Source organism: Sinocyclocheilus rhinocerous, unplaced genomic scaffold (genome assembly GCF_001515625.1).
Source record: "Sinocyclocheilus rhinocerous isolate Xijiao unplaced genomic scaffold, SAMN03320098_v1.1 scaffold504, whole genome shotgun sequence".
Taxonomy (NCBI): Eukaryota; Metazoa; Chordata; class Actinopteri; order Cypriniformes; family Cyprinidae; genus Sinocyclocheilus; species Sinocyclocheilus rhinocerous.
In genome coordinates, this window is record NW_015645076.1 from 877327 (window position 1) to 890733 (window position 13407).

Sequence of the window (13407 nt, forward strand, 5' to 3'; positions counted from 1 at the left end):
TCTAAGAGAAATACAGTGTTATATTTTTTCATTAGATTAAAAAGGTCTATATTTGCTAATAAATAAAATTCCCTAAATTATAAAGTACACACAGAGCAGTTACATTGAGAGGGGGTTCAATCTTCAACTGGCTGGCAGGAGCCGCCACTGACAGGTCATGTGATCTGCCAGTGGCTGGTGGCAGCTGCCAGTCTGATTCCCACTGGCAGGTCACGTGACCTGTCAGTGGCGGCTCCTGCCAGCCAGTTGAAGATTGAACCCCTACTGGTTACATTAGCACTAAAGTGTGACAGTACATGCCTTCATTAGAATAGGTCTGCTGAATATCTCTACTCACCCTCTGACACTAAATACACACACACACACACAAGTTCATGAATATCTGTTCAGATGCCAGAATAGACACATGACCTGAAACTCAAACAGACACTTGAGAAAAGATTCAAGGTCTGATTTTTCTTTGTGGAGCTGGCCGCTGGTCAGAGGATGTGTGAAATAAACACACGGAGAGATGGCATTGGGACCCACCGCGAGGGGAACGAGGTCATGTTATCAACGTGAAATGTAAACACATGTACACACAAGGCTATATTTGCGCATCTTGCTTTGTGTGTGTTCCTTTGATACAATGGACCCACAGTCCTTTAAATGACTGAAGCATTTTTGTAGCATAGATGCTACATAATTACTGTGATGAGTCCTTGACCGTGTTCCTCAGGGCTGTGGAGAGTAGAAACCTCTAGTGCTTAATACCAATAAGTTTTCCTCTTGTATGAAAGTGATAAATTACTGCACTTCTGTGTGGCCCTACTGAGCAAGCAAAAACGTGTTGAAATGAATCAACTTCTGCAGCCGACTGTTTTGCACACTCTGAGACAACAGACAACCACAATAAGCGGATTACTCATCCGTCATGTGATCAGCCGCCAGTTCTTGAAGATTGCTAGTGCATTAGCACAACACAAGTAGCTTGATTCATTCATGCCCACATACCACCTTTCTCTCACACAGCTTCCCTCAAACATTTAAGACATTATTGACTAACATCATTAACCACATTCACTTATTAACAAACAAAATATATCTTTGTCATATATTGCTCCTCAACAAAAAGTATTTTGATTTGCGTTTTAAGTCAAATCTAAATCATGTCAACTCAATAGCCTAAAACCAGAATGTTATATCACTGTCTCTCTCTTTCTCTCACACGCGCACAGGAAACAGATTTGTTGATGTCACAGCACTGGGCATGTCCATAAGGTAGGCTACGGACAAAACTACTAGAGGATTACCAAAGCTTGTCTTTGCATCCACGTGTTGCTTTGGTCATTTAGTCCTCCTTTTGTTTTTAAATGGCATTTGTTGGAAGAACCCCCTTATAGAGGACTGGAGTCAGGTAAGGGCTTGAATAAGATACAGGTGCCACACATTGCGTAATTGTGTCCAAAACTTTACGTGCGCGTCGGTGAGCTACTGATAGTACTTAAGCTAATCCTGCTGCGATATAACAAACCTTTTAAGGTTGTGAATGTATCGTAAGTCTTAAAATTGCAATTTGCGAACAAACGAAGGTTTAAATGAGCATGTATGGGTTAAATGTCTCCGCATATAAAAACCAAATGTGTGTTTTTGTGTGCCCTTACTGAACATTGGATGGCCACGTGCGTTTGGCGTTTTATTAGGCTTTTGTCGAGTTCGTTCTCATTGGAAATACGCATGGGTTGATGTGCATTTCTCCGCTTTGCGCCGATGATCAGCGGCAGGGAGGCGTGAGGTAAAGCTCACGCCCAGATATGATAAACGTGACGCTCCAGCAAACGAGCACCATACACACCCAAAGGCGTTGGCTCCCCAACATTATTTTTAATTTTCGTCACTTTCAGAATAGCTGTTGATTAATTAAAGTCCATTTTCAGTCAACTTGTTTTAGTCCAATTTGGAGTTTTTAAATCAGCTGTGATTTGGACGTCATTTGGTTTTGGTGTTTAATGGCACGGTCAACGAACAGGGTAAAACAGGGCTTTATCAACACTGTTATCAAAATTTAGAACATGCCTGAATGCACTTTAAAACTTTGATTTGTGTAATTGCGTAGATTATAGAAGATAGAAGATTTGAATAAAATAAAATAAAAAATAGGCTACTCCAGGATTGGTAACAGGGTTGCATTAATTGTGAAATATTATTACAATGTAAAGTAACTGTTTTCTGTTTTAATGTATTTTAAAATGTAGTTTATTCCTGTGATGGAAAAGCTTAATTTTTAGCAGCCATTACAGTCTTCAGTGTCACGTGATCCTTCAGGTTCAGGTCTTTAGTGTTACTTCATTTCAATTTAATGCATCCTTGCTAAATAAAAGTTTTAATTTCAGTAAAACGATTACTGAAAGATCACCAAACTTTTGAGCAATAATGTATAAGGAATTATTTACTTTGCTGTGTTGGAGGTTGTGAGAAAATTGTGGCACACAGTTATGCATGTTAATATAATTAAAAACTAAAATGATAATATACATTTCAACAATTAAATATTGTTTGGAGAGGGGCTTAGAGGCAGTTGATGTGTTGAAGATTAACAAAAGTTTGTTTAAGCTAATATTAAGCTAAGACATCACAGAGGTATTGCTCCAATCCATGTCTAACAGAGCCCACAGTAGAAAATTCAGTCAATGGAACATATCTGGAAATTTCCCCTGCACAGCCGTAGCTGAGACACAGAGAGGATTTTTTCACAGGTTGGTGATGTGATTCATCACAAAGCATTCTTCCATGAGTGTGTAACAGTGGATGCCATAATTGTCTCTGTTCCAAAGAACTACTTCCAGAAAGGCAAATCCAGATGGGTTCTCATATCATTCCTACTTGGATAAATGTAGGGTGTTCCAACTGAATGACCCATCAATTTTTTTTGCTTCATCAATAGGAAAACCAAAATCTACAGTGTCATCTATCTTTCATACTAGCTACAGAACACACCTATGGATCCCAAAGAAGATCTCATGGACAGGGACATCACTCTGACTGTACTGCTCCCAGGAGGACAGGAGACCACAGCCACAGTGCATGGCAGGTGAGCGAGAGGGAAAAAATAAAGGTGATATTGCACATTTTCACCAATTCGGGTCATATTTTAATTCACTTGTGTGTGTGTGCTTGCAGTAAACCAGTTATGGATGTTCTGGTTACACTGTGTGCTCAACACCATCTCGTTCCATCAGATCATGTCATTAAGCTTATTTCCACAAATCAAAACCACATCAATTTCAAACCCAGCTCCATTATTGGCTCTCTTGAATTTGAAAGAGTTGTTCTGCAAACTAAAGGAAGTGATAACAAGAAGAAACCTCATGTTCCTGTGGTAAGTCTTATTGAAAGCTTAATTGTATCCATATCTCATAATTTTACCTTGATTACCATTTCATCTTAAAATAAAAAATTTTGTCGGTTTTGTCAAATATCAAGCAATTAATCTAGGATTTGGACCCTCTTGGTGCCTAAAACAAGAGTATCTTGCTGATTCTGAATGGTCATACTTTCAGGTCACCCATGTGTTGGGCACAGGGTCTTAAGTCACGTTTAACCTGTCATTAAAAATGTATTTATCTAAAAATTGAATTTTCCAGGCAACAGTTCGTCTTCTGATAAACTACAAGAAGTCCCATAAGGCAGTAGTACGGGTCAATCCTACAGTGCCGCTGGCTGAACTGATGCCCACAGTGTGTGAGAAGTGTGAGTTTGACCCTGATGCCACCATCTTACTGAGGACATATCAATCAGAGGAACCTCTGGATCTCACCAAAACACTCAATGACTATGGAATCAGGGAGCTGTATGCCAACGACATTAAAGGTTAGGAAATAAAAAAAGAAAGAAAAATAGGGCAGTGTACAAGCACCGTAGTGACATAGTGGCAATGTTGCATACTGTATCATATTAATTTCAAAACACCATACAATGTGCAGTACATACTGTGTGTGTTTAGTACACATTATGGGTCTCATTCACTAATAATTGCATGAATAATTCAGTTTTGAATTCGCAAGAATTTGTTTTTAACCTCATTATTATGTAAATCAGGGGTCACCAAACTTGATCCTGAAGGGCCGGTGTCCTGCAGAGTTTAGCTCCAGCTTGCCTCAACACACCTGCCTGCAAGTTTCAAGTATACCTAGTAAGACCTTGATTAGCTGGTTCAGGTGTGTTTAATTAGGGTTGGAGCTAAACTCTGCAGGACACCGGCCCTCCAGGACCGAGTCTGGTGACCCCTGATGTAAATGATTTTGGAGTATCACAAATGAGTGACCACAATTCTCATTTGCATTAAACACCCAAACCATCTCCATATTCTGTGTACTACATAACCTTTTATGTTTTTATGCAGAGGAAACATGTAGTTGCTATGTTTTTATTGCAATCAATTGTATGAAAGTTATTAATGAATCATAATTTATGAAAATGTTCATACATAGATTTCACACACAAAATCATAAAAATACACAGTTAGTGAATGAGACCCCATGTTTATGATTTTTGAACAAGGCATCTGCTTGCATTTACGTATTTAAATATGTGAATGAAGTAATATTAGTCTTGCAGTTAAGTTTTTTTTCTTTTTAAAGTGGTACCAAACAATCCTGTTGATCCTGTATTAACTCATAAAGGTACCAAACTCCAAGCAACTGCATTTTGTATCACAAAAAAGATGTAATTGTTATCTTTATATAATAGTGCTGCACCAGCAATTTCCGCACTGCTGAGCTTTGTCCACAAAAGTTTGTTTGAACTAAGAGGCTCTTTTGTGCTTGTCCAGGTGGTGATGAAGAACAGAAATCCCCTGTTAAAGAAAAGAACCACAGGGAGAAGGGAGACAAAGGTTTCTTTGGATTATTCAAGAAGAACAAGAAAACACCTGAGCAGGTTTGTACACCTGTCAGTCTGTTTGGTTTAGCAGTCTGTGCAACCTGCTGGTTGTCATATTTAGGAAATGATGGGGGAAATATCATAACCAAACTGTAACATTGTAAAACACTTGCGCCGGTCCACCCATCTGTCTCTGCATCTGTTTATCTTTCGGCTTTCCTTTGCATCTGTTTATCTTGCCTCATGTTTTTGAACATTAATTCAGCTTGCATATAGAAAAAATATTCCTTTTCTGTAATATTTGACTCCTTTCAACATATTCAGTGATTTATTTATTTTTTCTCTCTTCTTCTTCTTCTACAGGCTGTGATTGGCAGTGCTCCAAACTCTCCTGAAAGGAACGGTCAATGTGCGGACAGGGTGAACGGTGTTAATGGCCACTTAACCTTACCCATGGTCAATGCCGACATGCCAAAGAAGAGACGCGCTCCACAGCCTCCTATGACGGTGTCCCAGAGTGTCACTTGTGGACTTACCACCAGAGATTTTTCAGACATATCAGAGAGTGACTCTACTGGAAAACAGGTGGGAATGCTGTGGGCATCCCCATACCAGTCTAAACAAACCTGTACCATTGGCCATCCAATATTCATATATGTAGGCATCAGTGTTATTTTAGTATTATTTATATACTACTATAGTATGCATTGATATTTTGAATTAGCCTTTGTTTTTATATTTTCAGTCTTCATTTTAATTTTTGTATTTATTTCTTGTGTTTTGGTAAATAAATTTTTTTTTTTTTTAATATTCTTATTTAGCTTTTTAGCATTCTTATTTAATTTTTAGCAATTTTAGTATTCCAGGTTTTTCATCTAATATTTATTTTATTTCAGCTTTATTTCAATTAAAACGTTTTGAATTGAAATTTTAGTTAACAATAACAACACTGGCATGCAGGAATGTGGAGTTCTACTGATCAGAATCCAGTTTTATTGTTAAACAGTAGGCTAACTATTAAAATAAAATTGTATGTGTATGGTTCTGTGGCATGTTTTGAATGGCATGCTATTTTTTTTTTGCAGTATATACAGTATATTGCTCATAATATTCAGATTTTCTTTGTGCTTGAAATACTATATAGACCTACTTTATTTGCAAAAAATATAGTATATAACAAAAAAGAAAACAGAATGAATTACAGTATCCCACAGTGCAATGTACTCAGTTTGACCCTCAATGCCCACTGTGACGAATGAGCTTGTAATAACAGCTGCAATTTTTTACAACTTATATTTTACTCATTACTTGATTGCCAAAATTTAAGACATTTTCAAACAGAATTTAATTTAACAATAAATGAAACTACAGTGTAATGAGGTTATGTGACACCTACAGTATATTATGGTTTAAAATTGTATAATGTATACTGTTCCACTTTAAGTATTTACTATGCAGTACGCATTAAGCATTATGTTAGTATTTTATTCCAATCATAACCTCATTGTGCTTTGCTCAGGGTCAGCTCAGTCCTATCTCTTCCACTGAGTCCTCCCTTAAAAGGACTAAACGGTGAACTCCGCCCCCACCCCATCTGATTCAGATAACAAAGGTATGCATTCATTTTTGTTCATAAGTGTTCTTTTAGTTTTCTATGTTTAAGCATTTGTGAATACTTGTGTGCATGCTAGTGATGGTTTCCTAGAGGCCAAGTATATGCAGTTTCAGCATAGAATCAAGCTTGAACAAATGTGAGAAACAATTGTATTTGTCTACGCTTGCCAACTATGTTGGATTAATTATTTGCTTTTGTTTTACACTGTACTACCAGGAGGGGGCGCCTAACAGGCAGCACAGTCTCCTTTCCTCCTCCTCTCCTCCATGCATGCATCTCTGTTCCTGCTTTCATCGGTGATGGGCTATTTGTTCTCTGTGTCTTTACATAGCCTTCATGTCTTATGCACGTTGCACTGAACTTAAGTTCTTGTTGAGTCTTGTTCTGTTGTTTAATTGGCTTCCTTGCTTAATGTCACTCCCTCTTGTTTTAAACTGTAATGTGAAGTCTTTTTCACCTTGTTAGTTAGTATAAAGACAATTCTAGAGGATAAAGTAATGCACACTCAGGTCAATAACAGTCAGTCAATTTATGCCTTAGACAGATGGATTTCATTGTAGTTTGTAGGTTCTAATGTTTTTAATATAAAGTTATTTCAGTGTTTGTGTAATCTGTAACACTTTATCACAATAATTGTGCCTTGATTTTGAGCCACAGCTCCCAAGATGGTTGTAATCAGTGTTTGATATTTTTATCTACGTAACTGCGGTTCAGCTTTATTAAATGTCAATGTCTTAAAAAAATTTTTTTTAAAACACGTCGGGGTCATAAGGGATGCTTTTAAGAATTCATCTTAAATTATTCAAAATTCAGAAATTCAAAAATGAATTCATCAGCCACAAATAAATCAACATTTCTAATTAAAGCTGTTTAGTTTTGCCGTTTTGCTTTTTCTTAGAATACTTTTAATGTTATATTTGTCATCAACGTTCTGTGTGCTTGTCTTTTGTTTTTTCTTCAGAATTTCATTGTTTGTTTTTTGCTGTTGTTTTTTTTTTTGGTTTGTTAGTTTTTTTTTGTTGCCAAATTAACTTTTGAAATTCAATTTACTAATACTGATTCATATTTGAATAAATTCAATAAAAATACATATTGTACGCTGTGCTGTTTTTTTCTAAGGTGCTATATTAGTGATAGGTTGCAGATGAGATGGTTTTACAGATGAGCACAAGACACACTCAAAAAAACACTACAGTGTATTTCTCATAACACTTTGTTTCGCTTCAGTAGAGGAAGCTCAAGGGGATGACAAGAGTTCAGACAAATACAGAGCTTGCATTGCTGACCGCTGCCCTGCAATTGCTAAAGTAATGAGTGAACTTGCAGAATCTCTGCAGGCACGGCAACAGAGAACCCTATCTTCTGTAAAGTATGTTCATTTTGCTGAATTCATTTCTTGATTTGCACTTCCTTAGAAATATAGAAATTTACCTTTTGAACGTCTGCTTATTGCATAGATCTAATCTGCTAAATGTGACAATACAGCATGAATACATAGGTATTATAAACATTAATGTCACAGTTTTCTGTAAAGCTGCTTTGAAACTGTTGTGAAAAACGCTGTACAAATAGTTTGTGTGGATGTTTCAGCCAGATAATATCAACCAGGAAACTAAATCACTGTTTATTTTCTTGAAGTAACTGATTCTCAATATCTTTCTTTCAATTCTCTCTGTAGTTCTTCTATATCCCAGAATCAGCTAGCAGAAGATTCTTCTACAGGTTTGTTTTCTGAGCATCACACCCCTGAGGCTGAGCTTAAGGCACTTTCTGGCTGTCAGCTGCTGAGAAACCCCTCTGAGAGAGAAGGTTTGACCACCTTCACTGTGGTTCCCCAGAGACGTCAGCAGAGCAGGCAGTGTTTTGAGGTGCCACTAACCTTACAGACACCCGACACTGCTAAAGCCGAACAAGAGCTGTGCCCTGGAGACCAAGATGCTCTTGAGATCCCCACCACAGAGATTTTGGAAGCAGTCACAACTGAACCTTTCAGAAATGCGTGCAAGCGTTCAGATAAAAGTGAGCACTTATTAGAGGTTCTACATCTACAGCATGTGAAGCAAGAGAATCCAGCTTGTACAGATGTAGAGAGTGAGAATTTGGAACTTAAAGATGAAGAGGACCAATGTATTCATCTAGAAAACATGGAGCTTGAGAGCTTAAAATCACTCCAAAGAGGCCTCGGTGATCTAGAACATTTAGGCAGCACAATGAACAATCTAGAACTAAAAGACAGTTGGGCTAACCCTTCGAAACTTGCTGATAGGTCACCAGTCAATCCAAATACACATCTTGTGGAGCAAGAGGAGATGGAAGAGCATGCATTGGTGGAAACTGGAGAAGAAAAGGATTGGGTAGAAGAATACAAAGAGAGGAGAAGGAAGTTTCTAGGTGGTGATGATGGTATGAAAAAATTAGATGTTTGGGGAAGGATTCAGAAAGAATTTACGAACACGCAAGAAGAAAAAACAATACAAGAAATGGACTTCCCATCACCTCCACCACCTGTCTGGTGGGATGAGAATAATGGTGAAAATGAAGAGGATTCGAGCGAGCAAGAAATGCAGACCTGTGATGAAGACCTTGACCAATGGGCAAACTTAGACTCAAAGCCCAAATATGCACCTTATCCACAATACGGCACACCAAAAGCCCACTCTCCCCAAACTAACACTGATCTGAACATCTCTAGGGCTTAAAACCATTGCAGCTTTGATCCTGAACCTCACAGAACTTCCTTTTTATCTGAATCACATTCAAGCTTTGACCCCTACCCTCCTGCAACAGTGTCTCTTTTCGCCTTGGCTGTATTTCAGAAGGCTAAGCGCTCCAAACCAGGGCTGGATCCCAACTGCTCCAGGAGACGGAAGCTGCCCGTGCACACACACAGTGAGTAAACTGATTAAAGACATCACTGAAATATTAATAGAAGGTTATTAATATTAATGAGAGGGTGAACATTTTATGTTTGTTGTCAATTACGGACAGTAATTGCCAAATTACATTGATGTCCTTGCATTGCATTGTCAACCAACTTGTTGACACCAACGTTTAATGGAGCTTCTTGGACTGAAACATACACTACCATTCTAAAGTAACTGCAAAACTGACAGTAAATTCACATTTATAGTGTTGCAAAAGATTTACATTTCAAATAAATGCTGAACTTTTAATTCATCAAAGAAGCCTGGGGAAAAAATCATGTTTTTCACAAAATATTAACGGTTTTCAACATTGATGATAATAAGCATTAGCAGCAAATCAGCATATTATAATTATTTCTGAAGGATCATGTGACACTGCAGACTGGAGTAATGATGCTGAAAATTCCACTTTGCCATCACAGAAATAAATGACATTTTAAAATACATTTTCAGTTGTAATAATATAGTATTTCACAATATTTCTGTTTTTACTGTATTTTTGATCCAATAAACGCAGCTAGTGAGCATTTGGAACAGTAGTGTAGTTTATCTTTTGTCACCTGCCAGGAAACGTAACAGGATGAAAAGGATGTTAAGGCCCCTTTCAGATGTATTGGTTAGTGCATTGTCACAAGAGCAAGGTGTGTCTGGGTCAGGGATGAGTAATGTATGTGTAGTTTGTAATGTAAATGATGTCTGACACTCATAATAGTCTCTTTGTTTATTTAATGGGCATCTTCCTTCCTTTAAGCATGTTTTTGTGTGTTGCATGTTTATAGTTTTTGTTGCATTCCAGCATTCACGGCATGAGTATCAGTGTTTTGTATGTCTTTATGAAATTTAAAATGATGACTCAGTCTAATAATAACTCAACAGAACATGTAACTTCCATCACTGATGGTGGAGTAAGTGTATGTTCTGTGCACAACCATACAATGTACTGCATGTGGCTTTCTGAATGACTGACGTGAGCTAAAAATGGACCTGGATCTGGCTTTCAAACCTGGCTCCAGAAAATATATAACTGCCAGTATGAGTCTTGCAGAATGCTGGGACTTACTATGGTGTCTTGAGTTTTATTTTTTGTTTTCTCCAGGTAATTGATGGCCAGTCTGAATATGGCAGTGTTCATTTGGCTTAAATGTGGAGGATGTTCTTCACCAGAATGAACAGGAGGACACACTATATTAAACTACTATATTAAAACCGCTATTTCTTATCATAAGATTATTTGATTCTGTGTTTTGGCATTATGAATATTTTGGATGATGAAAAACATTCAGAAAGATTTACCTGTATTTTCCTTTTTTTTTTTCTTCTTTTTTTTTCCTGACTGATTTTCACAGATCCTTTCAGAAAGTAGTATTTTTCCAGCCTTTTAATTGACTCAACAGGAACCTTATTGTGCCAAGAGTAAACTTTGCCCCCACTGAATAAACTTGGGGTAAAAACATGCATATGTGCACATTTTTGTATATTAATGAAGGCTTATATTGCCGAATTGAAGTCTTTTTTTTTCTTGCCAGGATACAGTTTTCTACATGTTGTTGTTTGTATTTTTGAGCATAAATAAATAACATTTGTTTGTAAACTTCAGGCAAAGCGTTTCATCATTCAGATTTAGTGAAAAATATAAAAGCAAAGTCAGAGTGGGTGGTGCTGTGATGTTAAAGAAATAGTTCTCCCAGAAATGGAAAAAATAAATAAATAAAAAAATGTACTTGCCCTCAGGCCATCTAAGATGTAGCCTAGATGAGTTTCTTTCTTCATGAGGACTGATTTGGAGAAATTTTGCATTACATCACTTTTTCACCAATGGATCCTCCATGAAGCACCATATATGATGGCGACTCTTCTTCTATGCGACCATGATGTTAAAATGTTGTGAATGGTAAGAAATCCTTATTGATAACATTCATAACTATACTGTACATTGTCCATCATAACTGACATATTTATAAATAGAATCTGAAAATTGTACATTTGTAAAATGCACACTTGTAAATAACATCTGTACATTAATTTAAACAATTACATGTTTTTTCTCTATATTTCTACTTCTGTAGAAATATAGTTCTACTACTTAGTGTGTTATTTAATTGTCTGTTTTTCTTATAGTGTTATACTCCATCTCTACTGTGTAATTCCTATGTATGTCTGCACTATCATGTATGTTTGCACTATGTTCATACTTTCTTCTGCACTGGAAGCTCCTGCCGCCAAGTGTGTGTAAACATACTTGGTAATAAAGCTCTTTCTTACTTCTGACTTCTGACTCTGAAATCCTTACATTTAAACAATTACATGTTTTTTCTCTATATTTCTACTTCTGTATATAGTGCGTTATTTAATTGTCTGTTTTTCTTATAGTGTTATACTCCATCTCTACTGTGTAATTCCTATGTATGTCTGCACTATCATGTATGTTTGCACTATGTTCATACTTTCTTCTGCACTGGAAGCTCCTGCCGCCAAGTGTGTGTAAACATACTTGGTAATAAAGCTCTTTCTTACTTCTGACTTCTGACTCTGAAATCCTTAGTGATTGTTAGCACATTGCTAGAGTGTTCAAGGCGCTAAATGGTTGCTTTTTGGTCCCAAGAATATACTCTATAATAGGTCTATACTTGGAGAAAATCTGTTAGCATTCCCAGTGGTTGATTAATCACTGTCACATGAATTTTTCTTTTTTCTTTTTTTGATAATTTTATTGTCCTAGGATAAAATCTAAGTGTAACTTGTATGTTTGTAAACTCATTTAGTGTAACTGTTATTAAGATCACTAGGGGGCAGTATATACCAAAAGCCATAAGTGCTTCAGCACCGTGTATTGTGCATGTTTTTGTCACAGACAAGGCAAACACGTTTTCCCTCACTGACCCCGATGAAACTCACATACTTTGAGGATCCTTTCAACTGTCATTTTCTAAACGATAAACACAAAGGTCAAATCACAGAGGAGAGCTTTTTAACCAGCGACACAGTGTTATGTGTGTTTTCAAATACCTACCTCTTTCTGCTAGTAACATCTTTTCTGTCTGTCATGACAAGTTTTATAGACTTCATAAAACTGAGGGGGAAAAGCTTTCAGTGTTGCTTTATTCTCTGGGCAGTCAAAGACATTAAAAAGGATGAAGTTTATTTATCTTCCTTGCTTTTTGTTTGAGGAGGACTCTCTCAAGGCCGCAACAGCCTGCAGAGCGGTTGCATCTCCACCTTTTAGACCTTCAGCCATTTCAGATTTTCCTCCTCTCATTTTCAAGGCGTGTGTTTTCTTGCCCTTTGAGACACCTCTCTGTGGTGTGTAGGAATGGTTTTCCAACAGGCATGGCTGATTGAATAGGACCCCGCTAAGCACAATGAGGGGCTTTTCATCAAATTGGTCTATTGAAACCCACGTGTGGCCGTAAACACTGCGGGTATATGTTTGCCATAGCCAATTGGGGGATAGGTGGGCTTTATTGGTCATCTGACCTATGCATGTTTTCTATTTTATAAAGCTAGTTTGATTTACATGTGTGTAAGTATGCTGAGGAACTGATCGAAACGCTCTCGCGTTAAAATATGCACCTTGTGTAAAGTCCATTGGTGGTGCATGAGATGGAGGAAGCGTCTAGTTCTCCCTGGTGGACTGGTGCCTTTCTCACCTCCCTCATCAGTATTCCGGCAAGTTTGTGGCGCACATACTTCCTACTGGTCACTGAAGCCAGATCAGCGCTCCCCCAACCCCCACGCAGCACAGACACGCCCGGCGAGAGCAGGCGCCACACACACTCATATGAATACTAATCACCTAAAGCCCTAATTAACAATCAGAGTCAAACTTATTTACATAAAGTCTGTCTCAGATGGAACAGGCCTCAGATGAAGCTGTCAGATATCTGCACTTAAAAATCCAGTGAAATCTACTTAAGACTATGATGGGTCGTTGAGTTCAATGGCACAGCTGCCAAAAGTAACAGTTTTGGCCTGTAGTACATACAGTGTACATATATATATATATGTATA

General features: G+C 37.5%; 1 protein-coding gene across 1 annotated transcript; it reads left to right on the forward strand.

Annotated features, from left to right (window-relative positions):
* The first annotated feature begins 1272 nt into the window (after positions 1–1272).
* LOC107705545 (protein cordon-bleu-like) lies at positions 1273–10893 on the forward strand. The gene is given in 11 exon segments (XM_016508862.1): positions 1273–1396; positions 2964–3070; positions 3160–3358; positions 3624–3849; positions 4811–4917; positions 5224–5445; positions 6380–6449; positions 6452–6472; positions 7703–7844; positions 8154–9364; positions 10496–10893. Coding segments are annotated over 9 exon segments (2100 nt in total). The 5' UTR covers positions 1273–1396; positions 2964–2978; the 3' UTR covers positions 9175–9364; positions 10496–10893.
* The last annotated feature ends 2514 nt before the right edge of the window (positions 10894–13407 follow it).